Source organism: Amblyomma americanum, chromosome 9 (assembly GCF_052857255.1).
Source record: "Amblyomma americanum isolate KBUSLIRL-KWMA chromosome 9, ASM5285725v1, whole genome shotgun sequence".
NCBI classification, from domain to species: Eukaryota; Metazoa; Arthropoda; class Arachnida; order Ixodida; family Ixodidae; genus Amblyomma; species Amblyomma americanum.
In genome coordinates, this window is record NC_135505.1 from 85,723,059 (window position 1) to 85,738,964 (window position 15,906).

At 48.9% G+C, this 15,906-nt stretch overlaps 1 protein-coding gene across 1 annotated transcript; it reads left to right on the plus strand.

The window, feature by feature from the left end:
• The first annotated feature begins 9,723 nt into the window (after positions 1-9,723).
• Positions 9,724-14,983, plus strand: LOC144105218 (uncharacterized). The gene is made up of 3 exons (XM_077638363.1): positions 9,724-9,881; positions 10,593-10,943; positions 14,357-14,983. Exons 1-3 carry the CDS (start codon positions 9,753-9,755, stop codon positions 14,777-14,779), a joined length of 903 nt encoding a protein of 300 aa, XP_077494489.1. The 5' UTR covers positions 9,724-9,752; the 3' UTR covers positions 14,780-14,983.
• The last annotated feature ends 923 nt before the right edge of the window (positions 14,984-15,906 follow it).

Genomic DNA, 15,906 nt, shown 5'->3' on the forward strand with positions numbered 1-15,906 from the left:
CGAGTCGCTCTCGCTCGTGGCTCCGCTCTTTGCCGGCAGGGGCGAGGAAGTAACGGGGAGACCCGTACTCGTCCCATCCGGCCTTTGGAGCATCCCTTACCCTAGCGTGGGCGAACATTCGCTCGGAACCTTGCTTATGAGTCGGGCGACCTTGATTCCTTAGCGCACCTTGTTGCTAGCTGACATTATTGTTTCTGCAGCAGTAAACGCCTATTTGTGTCAGCCAATGTGTCGTTCCTTTGTTCCCTCAGAGCAAGGCCCGCCATGGTTGGCCGGCGCTCGGTAGCGTACGCGATCACGGGGTGGGGTCCGGGCGGCTTTGAACCGTGTCAGCCGCGATTGAGTGGGGAGAATGTATTTATATCTCCCCAACTCAACGCCACAGTCTGCAGTTTTCCAGGGCCACACATAGACACACCACAGCCGAAAGTCGGCGACATGTTGGCGGTACACGTTGGCCCGAAGTTGTTTGCCGATGAACGACCAGTGCATGGCCAAAGTAAATCCCCAAGCTTGGTTCAAAGTGGACGAGCGTGATCGAAAAGCGTTTGGCACCCAGATAGCTTGAGCCCAACTTCGACCAACAGCTCTTTTTTGGCTTCGGAAGAGATGCTACATAGAGAAACGCGAAAATAGATACCTGAACCGCATTAGGCAGAGCAAAAGCAATACAACCAGCACTTTGCTAGTTTGCCAGCGCTGAAAGGAGAGCTCATGCTACAATTACAACGGTATTCAACAGTCCAGCTATGAGAGACCGGTAATCAGATACAAGAAGCAGAAGAATCGTCATGGCTACCAGTGCACTCCGGCGCGCGACATTAGGGGGGGAACGAAGAAGACGATCTTCAGGTTTTCCTCGGGGAAGCTCTTGGCACCAGCGCTCTTAATCACAGTCTTCAGAACCCCTTCGTCCAAATAGAAGGCGCCTCCTTGCCTGCACGATGGAGGGCGACGAGCAGAAGGACGTGGGAGGCAGCCGTAAGCGCAAGAAGTCTTCGCTCGGCAAGGTCAGGAGCAAAAAGCAGTCCGTGGCTAGCATGGACACCCCTGGGCCCTCTGCAGTGTCCGTGGCAGAGATGCACGGCGTCGGGTCTTCTCTGCAGAAGCCAAGTCTGACCGATGGCGCCGATGCCAACCTGCTTCCTGCGGCTGTTCCAGCTGCAACTGTTGCAGAGCCCTCGAAGGCGCCCTCATCTCACCGCTCCGCACGAAGTGAGAAACGGCGCAAGCAGGGCTCGAAGACCTCATCCACGTCTTCGTCATCCTCTGCGTCAAGCTTGCGGTCGAAAAAAGGAGCCACCGTAGATTCTAGCAAGGCAACGACTCCACAGCCTGCGGAATCTAAAGAAAGCCATGATCCAACAAGGTGAGTGCTACGTAATGCTGCTGATAATTGGGGAAATTCAAGCCGCATTTATGAGCCAGAAGGCGGTTTCTCGCCTGTCTCTGCAGCCAAAAAGTGCTTTGTTAACGTTGACGTTAGAAAATATCGTGTGAATATTTCTACAGACGGATACAACTTAGTCTGCAGTGAAGCTTCGCCCACATTCAGGTCCGTAGCACAGAATTCCCCTCGAGATAAAAGTTGTCTCTTGTTAAAGCATTTTTTTACCTAAAACACTACGTTAATCATGGGGAAAAAATAAGCTCTGGAATTTTGATTCCTAGCTGGCGTGTTTTATAGAGTCAAACATGAAAAAGCTGATAGCATTTTCTGTTGTGACTGGCTAGCGGAGTACTGTAGGACACCGCGAACCGTGGCCCAGTGTTAGCAATTGCAGTTTTTAAAATTGTATCTCAGTATAGTATTCTATTCTGTTTTTAACGCTTTATTTACGACATTCTCATTCATAATGCGCTTTTTTATTCAATATATCATGCACTAGAGGGGGGAGGGGTCAGTTTTTTTTAGTTTTCTCTTTCTTGTTTTATGCCTCGACTGACGACAATAGTGGCCAAATTTGTCCACAGAATTTATTTTGTAGTGATAGCTACATACGGAAACATTTTGAGCCTTCAGCGTGGCGGCGCCGCCACGCTGTCATGTGGTTGGTTCTGTGGTGCGGAGCATCTGCCGGCGACGCGGTGCCGTGGCTGATCACGTGGTTGGTTACGTGACCAGCCACTTGGTGCGGAGAAGCAGCTGCTCCTGCCGGCGGCGCGGCAGCGAAAGCAAGCTGCCACACCAGTGCGCATGCGCCGTGTCAAGTGGGACGAAGACAAAGGAACGCCCAGCGAAACGGAGCGGCGAAAGGCTGACTGCAATTCAACTGAGGAAGTTCCACCCGGCCAGCTGTAGCTATCTCGTGACTCCAGGCTTAACCAGAGCTAGAACACCGCCAATTTTTCATCTGTGGTTCGAAATACCTTCGCATTCTTCTGTCTAAAACTGCACTGCCAACTTGTTGCCTGTTACCATGAGCTGGCGGACTCTGCGTTTTTGCTCATTTATTGAAAACTAAACCTTTTGGCAGATTTGCCTGTCTGGTTGGGTTTGAAAACTTATAATAAACTGCACAACTGCAACGAAAAATTTTTAACTTTAACCCAACGTTTCGAAGCCGCCTCGGCTCCTTCATCAGGGGGTGACTGAGGGCAGTAGCTAAGCGTCTTTAAGTATGGAGGAGAGGAGGGGGGTGAAAGGAACGACAGCTGTGACGCGAAAGGTGCGGGGGAGGGGGAAAAACTCAGCAGAAAAAAAGTCGCCATTCACCACCTCCCTGCAGTGCGCCAGCGTGACTAACAGCTTAAACCCCTCTCCCCCGCGCCTTTCGCGTCACAGCTGTGGTTCCTTTGACCCCCTCCTCCCCTCCATACTTAAAGACGCTTAGCTACTGCCCTCAGTCATCCCTGATGAACGAGCCGAGTCGGCTTCGAAACGTTGGGTTAAAGTTAAAATTTTTTGGTTGGAGTTGTGCAGTTTATTACAATTGCTCATTTATTGTTGACGTCATTCAAGTGTTGCGGTAGTCAGAATGGACTATCTTGCAGTGTAGCCCCGTATGCTGTTAAAGACCCACGGGAGCATGAATGAGGAGTACAACTACTACTTCTAACTTCAGGTTGCCGTCTGGTTTCCTAATATATGACAACGCTCTCGTAAAATTAGCAAAGGTACAGTCACAGGCTCGCAGAAGCTATGTCTTAGTCCCCATCTTATATATTCAACGGAAACGTTGGGTCGAACAAGGGGTCCGAAAGCTTAAAGCCCATTTGCCACGTAGCCCCGCATTCTTTGCCTTCTGCGGGCAAAGTTCCTGGAATTCTAAATTATTCTGTCGCTCTTTGCAGGCGCAAAGATTCACGTGAAGAAGTCGCTCTTGATGGCCGCTCAGGGAACAAAACTTCGAAGACCTCATCTACCTCCGGAGCAGTTGCGCTCTCGTCGAGCACTCATGAGCGTCAGACTTCGTCGGCGGCCGGGGCCTCCAGGTCACCGTTGGCGCAATTGGCAAACATTGCTACCTCAGGGGTGTTTCTCAGACCAGGTGGCGCTAATAAGCTGCAGCACGACAAGACGATCACCGTGACTACAAGCGATTCGTCGCCCACTCACACAGAACAAGGTTCATCCTCCAGTGGACCGGCTGGTGCATTGACGTCTAAAGACAAAGGCACAGATGTGGTGATACGGGAAAGTAAAGACACTGGGAAGACGACCGGTACCTCGACCAGCTGCAGTGTCCAACCGGACACTGAGGCGCCGGCAGCTGTATACGCTGTGTTAGAGTACCAGGACCAGATCCCTGCAAATATGCAGTTCGACAATACGACTACCAACGCAGCGGCAGCAGCGCCAGTCGTCTCCGAAGACCGACGAGCCTCCGCGTCGCCAACGCCAAGGAGCAAAGACGCATCTCTGCTCAACCAGGGGCAGGCTGCAGGTCAAACAGCACAATGTGAAGATGCCCTCAAGGAGGAGCAGTTAATCCAGCCAACAGCTCGGCCGATGGCGCCAAAGCCGCTGCCTTTGCCGGCGGATGACCTTGAAGCCAGTGGCAGGCGGGAGAAGCAGAAAAGAGGAGACCATAAGCATGAAAGGGCTCGCGACAGCAAGTACACTTCCGGCGCCGGTAGCGAAGCGCAAGCTGATGACGCTCAACGGAAAACCGGCCTCGGCTCAACGGCCAACTGGTCCTTCTATCGTGAGTTTATGCGCCCTTTCTCGGGAAAGGTATTATTGCGAAAAGCAGGTAAATACGTTGATTCATTTCTGCAACGAAGAGCCTTTTTTGTCGGCCGACAGGGGTGAGATGATCAGGCTGCCATCTCAGATATGACATTCCAAATCTGCCCAAGATTCCGCGTATTTTATAGAAGACACATATTCGAGGACCTATTCGCAGTTTCCACTCAAGGCTTCTACAACAGAGTTCCTATGTGCACTTTTAAGAAAGACTGCTTAAGCACAAGTGAATAATTTTATTGGAGTGCCCTGTCATTTTTTTGTGGCAATTATAGGAATTCTTTTGCTCCTTGTACTTTGCTATGTAGAGTCTAGGGCTGAACGTCGTTTTATTCGGCTCTTTTTACCGTGTAAGCAGTATGAGTGCCATTAGTTGAAAATACCGGCCTGTGTCTCTGCGTGGCTGCCGAGTAAAGCCGCGGGCGCCTGCACCCAGCGAAACGCGAGAACCGTGCCCTGTAGAGAGGCGAATGGGAGATGGGGGCAGTGACGCCTCCAAGCCAGCGGCGTGGGCGGAGAGATGGAAAGCGGCGCTGCAACCGAGCGCGCGTCATCAGCGAGTTCAACTTTCGCTCGCCAAGTAAGGCGAAATGTAAAAGCAGCAAATGTAAAGTACAAAATGATTAGCCAGCCATAAAAGGTATCCAAAGTAAAGCAAAATTAATTAGAACAACTTTCAGGCAATGGTATGCGGCAAAAGGGAAAAACCGTCAAATGGAAAGGGATCTTCTCAGAAGCTCGTTTGCAATAGTTGAACGTCGTTAAAACGAAATGGTTTGTAACGAAATAATGAATATAACGAAGGAATTACGGTTCCCCTTGGAGGCTCGGTCAACACGGGCTATAACGAACCTACGGCTACAACGAAGTAATCGCCGGACCCTTTCAGTTTCGTTATAACGAGGATGAACTGTAGTGCGTTCACTATCATCTCCTTCGGGTTTCGAAATTGAATGAAACACGGACACTGGGGAATAAGGAACAGATTATTAAACACTAAATACAACATCGTCGAAGGTTTGTTCGCAGTAAAGTCCGACAGTCTGACTTTGCTGCACGGTTGGCACTGGGTTGACGGACAAAGAAAAATTAGTTTGGCTTTCTTTTATTTCTCCGCCGCTGTATTTCAAGCTCATGACTCCGGAGATGGCGTCCAGGCAATTGGCGACACTTTGAGTACTGACAGGAAGATCTGAGGTGTGTGATGTAGCCTCCACAATGAAAATAGCACTGAATGTCATCGGTTTTTGCTTGAGCAAGGTGTCTGTGCCAGTAATACGAGCCTTTCTTTCCTTCCTCTTACGTAGTGGACGCTGAAAATAGATAGAGGACAGAAAGTTGGTATTATTGACAATACAGAACAAAGCGAAGAAGTGTTTAGGCGACACCTCAGTGTGGTTAGCCAATGTTCCGACAAGAGTACTTGTAATCATCTGTACAAAGCGTTCATCCCTGTAGGGGTTTGAATAGGGCGTTCACTCCGGGGAGGAGGGTGTGATGTCGGAAGGTTGTTAGGGTGGGGAGCTTGGACTTAAAAAACTAGTCCAGGCCGGATGGCTGCGAAAGAGGATTAACCAGAGGAGAAACGCGACGTCTGAGCAAAATGAAATCCGCAGACGGGGGGGGGGGGGGGGGGTATAGTTAACGTGGTCTTGGAAGGCTGTGTCCAGGCATGGGGAGCTGCGATCAGATCATGATCATGGTCGGAATCTCAAGGCTGAAATAGAAAAACTGCGATGAAGTAACTGAAAGACACTGCAGATTAATGTACGGGGAAGTAATAGGAACACGGAAGTTTCTGTTCATTAGAAACGATGCTCTGGTCTTGTAAACATACTTTTCAAAGAAAGATGCCCTCGTTACTTCTATCTTCGCATTATTCGAACGAATATTTTATTTAATTCCTCCCTTACAGATACTACTGTATAAGATACTCTTTGAATGTAAGTAGCCTATCTGGTATTATAACATCTCCATGTACAGCATTCTTGAGCAAAAGTTTTTAATATTTGAATATTGTAAGCTACGGAAATATTGAAGGTGATGGTCCATTCCTCCGACCCATAGCAAACTCTTTCTTTTAAAGTTTTCCTATCGCTCGCATCGAGAATTTAAGACTGCCACAGAAATCCCATGTGGAACGTTTTTGACGATAGGAAACACTGCAAGCCTGCTCGTGGGAGATCTGCGAATATATTGATTGTTGTAGTGAAACCTTAAAACGTGAAAAAAATGACGTTCATAAACTCTTTCCCGTTTAAGAATGCTTTTGTACTGAATTGTTGGGTATGCCACATATGCAGGGAAACTTCATTTGTCCGTAGTGTCCCACTATGTGCGACGCGATTTGCAGCCGGAAGTGCAGTTCCATTTGATAGTTCTTGCCGGCGGCTTCTGCGTCTCTGCAACACTGCAGCTCTGAACGTTACGTTCGTGACCGAGATGGAAAGCCGCGACGAACGACTCCTGTTCGGAGCCGTGGTGGCCGCGATTGCGGTCGTATTTTCGCTGCTGATCGCGGGTCTGGTGCTGCTGCTGTACACCAAGCGCGTAACGTCGCCGCTGGCCTGCGTGACCGCCGAGTGCTTGGCGGCGCGCGACTACCTGGTGCACCTCCTCAACACTAGCAAGGACGCGTGCAGCGACTTCTACGGCTACGTGTGCGACTCATGGCTCGCGCGAGGACCGGACGGCGGCAGCTTTCACGGGGACAGCGTCACTGCGTCACTGGCCAGAATCAACGAATCGCTGTGGAACCAGGAGGGCGAAGAAGGTATGAGAGTCGGAAGGCTGTGCGGAGATACTGGAGTGGGCAGGAATATGTCTTACCCCTTAGTGGTCGTCGGGCTTCTCGTCTATTCCTCGCCGAATACTCACAGTTACCGACCTTGCGGAGATCTCGGAGGTGCACTTCGGGACCAGAGTGCATGAATGCAGGTTGTACTTGAAATTTCCGAGCCTGCGTTCAGGGGAGCCTACACACAGGGTGTTGTAATTTCAGTGTCTGGAAATGTATGCTACCCGGAACCTGCAAAATGGATTTAGTGCTTGCTATGATGCTAAAGGGTTGAATGGATAGATATGGGAGAGGCCTTTGCCCAGCACTGGGCGTAGTCAGGCTGATGATGATGATCAGCTACGCCTGATGATGACAAAGGGAAGCCACTGTAGAATTAGTGAACGTATTGGTTTGGCTTGGTTTATAGGAGTTTAACCTCCCAAAGCGACTCAGGCTGTGAGAGACGCCGTAGTGAAGGGCTCCGTAAATTTCGACCGCCTGGGGTTCTTTAACGCGCACTGACATCGCACAGTACACGGGCCTCTAGAATTTCGCCTCCATCGACATTCGACCGCCGCAGCCAGGATCGAACCCGCGTATTTCGGGCCAGCAGGCGAGCGCCATAACCATTGGTGATTTAAGAAATATTGTTTCGCGCCAGCGGTTTGCCGAATCGTGCTCGTTTTTATTTTCCTCTTGCACATTCCTTATTTCGAGGCGTAGATAATATCGTCGACTAATCAGTAATCTAACTGCTTGTGCACAGACGCTACTGGTAATGATAAAAGTATTTCGCGCCGAGTGTGCGATATGCTGCGTTTTTCAAGCCATTCCTCTATTAGTTCTTCAGTTCTTGTGTTATTTTATGGTTATATAAATGTAACATAGTAGTTTTGCTTTTAGAGCGACTGCTGTATGGAAGAGTTTTTTGCGGTATAATAGCTTCGCCATCGTGGTCATATGACCTGAGACAGCCTGCATCTTCACCTTTTGGCCCATGAAAATGTCACTCGGGTAGGCATTGGCACAAAAAAATTCTACAACCCGTCTACTGGGTGCTCTACAGAAGGCGCGACCTGCAGTCAGGAGATGGAGATGATTCTTGGAAATGACATTCCGGAAATCTCGCACTAGTTTGCAGTATAATCATCGGCCGTTGGTGTTGATTCTCAGCCAGTGGGGACGGCGAAATGACATATAAGTGCTTTGCACCTTTTTTTCGTTTGAGACCTGTTTTACACTTGAAAATGAAGTTCAAACTAGCCCAATCACAAGCACTTCTAAACTTTACACCTGGTACCACTTTTGAAGAAAAAAGCTTAACTATGGCAGCTTTTCGAGCCGTCAGCGGGGCCGGGAAATTGACCTTGAATGTAGCTGGAGGTCGAACCATGAGCATAACTAGTAGTAGTCAGGTTAGACACGAAATTAGTCAAAGTCGAGGTCAAAGGTCATAGATAAGATAGTTGGTGTAATAGCCGCTGGTGTCGCTTCTGTAGCTGACGTCATATAAAAGAGGAGGCGCAAAAAGTCGAGGGGTATATAATCGCGTGTGTGCGCGCTCACTGCCAGACGCCTGGGGCGATGGAGGAAGATGAACATCCTGCCGTAGCCGCGCCTCGAGAAGCCATGGTCGCGAAGTTTATGTTATTTCGAAGAATGCAAGATGTTTATCAAATAAAAATAATGCCTAATACTGTATGTGTGTCATTATGGCTATCTATGGAAACTGCCAGTCGCTCGACCACAAAGGTAGCCAGAGAGATTCAGCTTTTTTCTTTCGACCAGTGTTAACCAGAGCTAAACCACCAGCAGTTTTTTTCAGCTGGGGATTCAGAAAGCACCCCTTTTGACACCGCAAAACATTCTCACGGCCTTAAACTGGTTTATATTATGAAAGCGTTGGAAGGTTCAACACACACATTTCTTCTTGAAACTTCTGACGCAGGTGAATCTGAAGACACCCGCTTGGTGCGTCGCGTCTACCGCCAGTGCCACCGATACGCCTCCGATAGGCCGACCACAACCTCACTCAAGGAAACTCTGCGGTCTGCTCGCAAGCAGTTGAACTGGGCCAAAATGGCTGCCTGTCGTCACTACCATGAACTTGTCGCGCTCCTGGTACAGACGTCGTTGCTGGTCGGACTCCACTCAGTCATGGTCCTAGAAATCCTCAGTGAGGACGACCGTGCTGTTATGCGAGTTTCCCGCGGGAGGTCGCTGCACCGGAAGCTCATGAGCACTAGCGATCACCGCGGAAACCTGGAGGCAATTTTTCGGACCGTAATGGAAGACGAGGCGAAACACCTGCCCAAGATCCTCGAGATAGACGCTCTCGCCGAGCGCGATCTAGGCGTCGCTGATTCCACAGGGACCGAGCCAAGCGAGGAAGCTCATGGATTGCTGGAGGAGTTTCTCGACGGTCTTGTTCCTAGCGTAAAGGCGACGAACTGGCTAGCAGCAGTTAATGGTGTACTTATGCCGTTGGATACGTACACCATGCGGATTTCGGACCTGGCCCTGGCGTCTGGCATAGACAGTATCCGAAAGGTGTTCAAGAGCATTACCACTCAACACGGTATTGCGGACATCGCTTTGTACCTGGCGTCTCATTTGGACGCCGAGGTGTTGGCTATCGAACTGTCCAGAAGCCAGGTGTCGTCAGACCGTGCGAACACCGCGCATTTCTGCTTAGAGCTGGTTCTGAGGTCCTATGCCTTCTTGTGGCCGCAACACGCTCCCAGGCTTCCGAAGTCAGGCAGAAGGCAAGAAGTACTCGAAACGATGTACAGCCAACTTCAAGGAGCCTCTAAAGGCTCCATCATGTTCACGTGGCTGCCCAAGGAAATGCGCCCATATGCTGAGGAAAAGGTGAAGAAAGTGGGGCTGTCGGTCGTATCTGAAGACATGTCGGTGAGTGCCACGTGTCGTCACGCCATGAAAGACATGCTTGGTATTCGTCAAGGGTGGCGCCCCAGACAGTAGGTTTGCGAAAGTGAAGCTCCGTTAATATTTTACTGTCTGAATCGCTTCATGGCCCAGACTTAGTAGTGCCGGAATAGTGGAAGAAATTGAAACTTTCAGCTTTTTTGATGCAAGTCTTATGTAGCCACCATTGCGACCACGGTCATGAAATTCAGCTTATAGCCGGCAGTGGTAACAACGGATATGGATAGGCAATTCTTGTTTCCAGAATATCTAATCATGGGCACAACTACCCGTCTACTCTTGTTCCGAGTCTCTTTATTTTAGGCTGCTGAGTCCAATGTCGCGGGGTTGAATCCCCGCCGCGCCAGCCGTATTTCGGTGAAGACGAAATACAAAGGTTCGTGTCGAGTGCGATGGCAGTGTATGCATAATACCCACAGATGATCTAAATTATTCCTGAGCCCTACATTACAGCGTCTGCCAGAGCCTACCAAAACGTTTGGGATGTTAAAGCCTACATATAACATACCATTACAGCGAGTTTATAAGTATTTCGTGTAGTATGAAATTAGTTAACGTCTAGGAAAGAGTTTAGGGCCGCGCATGCTGCGAGGGAAAGAAAAGCTTTTTTTATTTTATGTAGCTTGTTTCTGTGACGCGCCTAGGTCAATACTCACCGCTTCTTCAATGCCGCAGTCGAAGACAGCGTGGATGGATGAGGAAGACCCGGCTGTCATTGGCAGTATCAGCGAGAGGGAGGGGAACTTTGTCGAGCTGTACCTCAAGGTACTGAACGTGACGCAGGAAAGGCGTCTCCGAAGTCCACCAACGTTCGGTCGCTTCGCCATCTCGCGGCTTGAGCGGCGCAGCGAGTTGGCGTACTCGAGGACAACGCAGACCGTGGTTGTGCCGACGGCGTACCAGAGCCCGCCGTACCTGTACGCGAGGGGCGTGCCAACGTACTTCAACTACGCCACCGTTGGGGCACTGTTGGCTTCGAGCATCACAGACGTCGTCGGGCCTGCTCTCTTAACTCCGGCCGATTCGGTGACGCTCCGTTGCTTATCTACAAGGGCACGCCAAATGAATTTTGGTTCCGGAGTGTACCGCAAAACAAGTCCAGCTTTCTCAGGAAAAAATTTTGAAGATTTGAAAATTATAAGACACTGTTATGGAAATATTGAAGGTAATGGACCATTATTCTGATATGTAGCAACATATTTTCTTTTAAAGTGTCTCCAGCGATCGCATCGAATAGTTGAGACTGCCACAGAAAACCATTGGGGAACGCTTTTCACGATAGCAAAAACGTGAGTAGAAAAAAAAAAACATACGTGACTGCCGTCGCCTGATCTATGGATATATAGGTTGTTGCAGTGAAATCTTACATTATGTAAAATAATTGCATTCATAAACGGTTTCCCACTGAAAAATGCTTTTGCCCAGAATTGCTGGGCATGTACGAAACCTAAGCCAGAGTGCGGTGTGGGGTAATAAATGTGGCGTTTCTTTATAAAGCTCACACATGAAGGCTGCGGCTTTCGCGCATCTGGGTAGTGCTCGCGTGAAATAACGTTATGGCAGCTAGGCGAGTTGTTTTCTATTATCGATTGTAAAAGCAGCTCGAAAAACGCGAATACGGAACAAACAGCGCTCGTGTTGCCGTGTTCATTCCGTCATCGTGTTTTTCGCGCACCTTTTACAGTGGAACTGGCAAGCGTGGCTCATCGGGCTAGTTCGTAATTCATGATAGCTAAAGAACACAGCGAAACTCTTAAGACATGGATGCACAAGAGACGGGAACTTTTAGCGCTGACTTAACCAGTTGTTTATGGCGGAAAGAAGCGGTAGATATGTAAAGGAAGAGTGGGTGGGAAAACATGAGGAACAGCTGCTGAGTTTCATACGCGCAGAAGAGAACAAAGTGGCCGCCACGGTGGCTCATTGGTTATGGCGCTCGGCTGCAGATCTGAAGGACGCGGGTTCAAACCCGACCGCGGTGGCTGCGTTTTTATGGAGGCAAAACGCTAAGGCGCCCATGTTCTGTGCGGTGTCAGTGCACGTTAAAGATCCCCATGTGGTCGAAATTATTCCGGAGCTCTCCACTACGGCACCTTTTTCTTCCTTTCTTCTTTCACTCCCTCCTTTATCCCTTCCCTAACGGCGCAGTTCAGGTGTCCATAATATATGAGACAGATACTGCGCCATTTCCTTTCCCCAAAGACCAATTATTATTATTAAGGACGCGGGTTCGACCCCGGCCGCGGCGGTCGAATTTTCATGCAGGCGAGATACTTGACGCGCGTGTACTGTGCGAGGTCAGTTCATGATGTCCGCCCTTGACTACGGCGTTTCTCATAGCCTGAGTCGCTTTGGGACGATAAGCCCCGTTAAATAAAGCCAAACCAAACCAATCTAGGACAACAAAGGCGAAAATAGACTCGATATAACAATGCTGCATCTGCGCACAAACGAAAATGCTAACGGGTGAAGTAATAACCACGAATGAACAGGATTTTATACAATCTGGCAATACTGAACACTTTGGTCGGTTTGTATACTTGCTGGAAAACGTAGCAGGTTGTGGTGGTGGGTTATATGGGTTTATGAGATTAGGAAGTTGTCGGAACCGCAGCGGTGGCTTAGTGGTCTGAACATGCGCCTCGCTTGCGGGAGGGGCGGGGTTTTATCCCCAGTGCCGCCGAGTACCCACCGGCGATACAATATATAGGTACAAGCTTTGCTCTCTGGTGCTTGGCTTAGTTAGGGTAAAATCCTTGGGAAATGAGTCTTTGACGCCAGCTTGCGTGGAAGAAAAATACCTTTTTTCATGGAGCTCTTTGGCCACAGATGCCGTTGCGCCATAAAAATCCATCATTATTATTATTAATATTAGTTTTCGTAGATATGGTGGCCTAAGCTTTTGCAGTAGAGTTATTGGGTGTTATGGGGGGGGGGGGGGGTGAAAAAGGCTTTTGTCCTGCAAAGGGTGCAGTTGGGCTGGCGCTGCTGCTGCTAAAACAAGCGGAGACCCGTACGATGGAACAAGCCAACGTTACCAGCTAGGTCAAATGAATGTCTTGTACAGCTACAAGGGTTACCGATATCTACTTTGTGAGAGTTTACATGTTTTTTCAATGGGCGACGCTCCTCTAACATAACTGGTTATGTCTTTTGAAGCCGTGTAGCTGAGCTTGCTCGTATGGTAACGAGTAATTATTCCCTTATTACAAATCTACGCCACTTCGGGTGATTCCCCTGAGCATTTTGACCAACACCGTTCCCATTTCTAGTTAGCGATTAATTATCTCACGCCCTACCATACATTAGCCATCCTGGTTAGCAGAGTTGATAGTGCGACGGCTCTGGTGAGGCGGTGCTTTTTATGGTTTCTCCCGAAGCTGAATAGATTTCCTTCCTAGCCGTAAGGCTTTTGTTTGGGTGGATGCTAACGAGTAATTATTCCCTTATTACTAATCTACGCCACCTTGAGGGATTCCCCTAAACATTCCAACCAACACCATTAATTCTCTCACGCCCTACCATACACTAGCCTTCCTGGTTTGCTAAGTTGCTAGAATGGCGTCTTTGGTGAGGCGGTGGTTCCCGGTTCGCACCCCGTGCCAGGGCGAATTTTTCTTGGACTACAATGTTTCTGTGGAAGCTGAATAACGTTCCTTCGCACCCATGTGGCGGCACCTCGTTGGTTGCTAATGAGTAATTACTCTATAATTACTGCTAATATACCGTAACAACCACGCCTAGAATCGATAATATGAACGGCTTCTCTGAATGCGTAGTTTTTACACAGGAATGCACCTCAACGCTTGAGAAACGCGGATAGCTTGGCAATGATATGTTAAAAATCCTTTCTGGAAACAGAGACAACCGTGTTTTGCCCTGTTAGGTGTTTCTGAAATATGTAATTGAAGGAATTTATCTCCTCTATCTCTATAGCTGCAACATATTTCGGCGTCGGGTTAAGGTGTTTGAAAAACAGGTTAAATGTAAAACTAACATTAAATATAGCGTATAATATAATTCATACTTTGCAGCAGTGAATACGTCATAATACTTTACATACTACAACACTTTCGTACCTTCCGATACCTCAGTGCCATAAACTTTCTAGGCCTAGTAAATTAACATCTCTTAAAAATCGCCGCAGGGGTTGCTCAGTGGTTATGGCGCTCGGATGCTCACCCGAAAGTCACGGGTTCGATCCCGGCTGCGGCGGTTGCATTTCGATGGAGGCGGAATGCTAGAGCCCCCCCTGCAGGCTGTGCGTTGTCAGTGCACGTTCAAGAACCCCAGGTGGTCGAAATTTACGTTAAATCCCCATAAACCACACGCTAAAGCTTTTAATACCCCATCATATACTTTATTATTACTACCTTATACATATTTTTATAACTTGAGTTATATCAACCCTTACCCCCGCCCATCTTCCCTACATTCAGGCTCAACGCAGACTCAGCGACGTCTGGTGGACGCCAGACGCGATCAACCAGTACAACGGGACAACTATGTGCCTGCAGCGACTGCTGTACCGTCTAGGCCTGCGGCGGCACCTGAGCGGAAGTGCCGAGTATCAGCAGCGCGACATGTTCCTTCGCGTCCAGGGACTGCGGCTGGCGTACGACGGCCTGGTGGCCAGTTTCGGCACCGCGGCGGCCACCCATGGTTTTCGGCAGCTATGGGCCGAGGCGCAAGCCGCCTTCTTCGCCCGCTTCTGCCTGCTGTCGTGCGACGCCGACCAGACTCCGAGGCCCCTGTCACCCCGCGCCAACTGCCTACTGCCCCTACACAACATGCCAGAGTTCGGCGCCGTGTTCGACTGTGTCACCCGGGAGGACTTCGTAGCGCACCAGTGCCTGCGCTAGCAACAGTGCCTACCGTTGCACCACTGCTGGTAGAACGAAGACGGTTGTTTCCGTGCACGGCAAGACGAGTCTTAAACCGCTGTCTTGATTTATGGTGTGAACTTTTATTTTTTACCGACGATGTCGGCCGTATCATATCAAAGTATTAGCGACACTTATTTCAGCGACCTCACTATTCAGGACGACTGCATAGATCATCCTTGAACTGCGCCAACAATTTAGCTCGCATTTTAACCGACTGAACGGTACCGGCTGAGGCCGTGCAGTTTCCATGCAATGCGAGGCAAAATGTCTTTGAAGAAAGGATTTTTGTTTGCTCACTTTGATACGTTGATATTAGCTTCTCATTTGTTTATTTTTTTATTTGTATTGTGATATGATAGGAATTTTTTTCATATGCCATAAGTGTCAAGTATCGGGCAGCAAGTTTTGGAAGCAAATGCCGCACGGAATATTTTTCTTCCTTTCATGTGGCCCCCTGCAGTGTTATTGAAATCTGAAATATATGCAACAGTGGATGGCTTCCGCATATATATTCCCAAAGAACCTAAATGATTCGGCCCTTCTGCTTTACTTACTAGAATTACGTTTAATACTTCAAGCAAGCTGTGGAATTTCACGCGCAAGAGTTCAATGTCAAGGACTGGGAGGCTGTTGCTTCTGAATTTCTGCGAACATGGGCGCATTCATAACTCAATGAGTGTGCCTCTGTATTATGCACTTGGATATTTGTGTTTCATTCGGCCATGCTTTGTGTGACGTTTGTGTTGTGATCTTCCACGAAGGTCCTGTGCTTCCCGAGAAGCTGCTAAGAGAGTGCTGCCTAGAGACTGAGCGGGTGCTCGTCAATGGGACGCAAGTGCATTGCATTCGTACATTGCACAAACGCCCTTTTATTCTAGCTCGAATTTGTTCTGCGGTCCTTTATTTGGAATTGCTGTTGTATACACAAGCATGATTCCAGACTTCGCATGCTGCAGTGTACCTTCCTTAATATGGATGTCCACTTTATTTGGTTTTAAGGTAGGGTTTATTACTTGAACACTTCTCATTTGGGCGGAATTATTTTCGAAGTGTAACAAGGCCGGAAGTGACACCTGCTTGTATTGTGTCCATGGGCTGCAGAA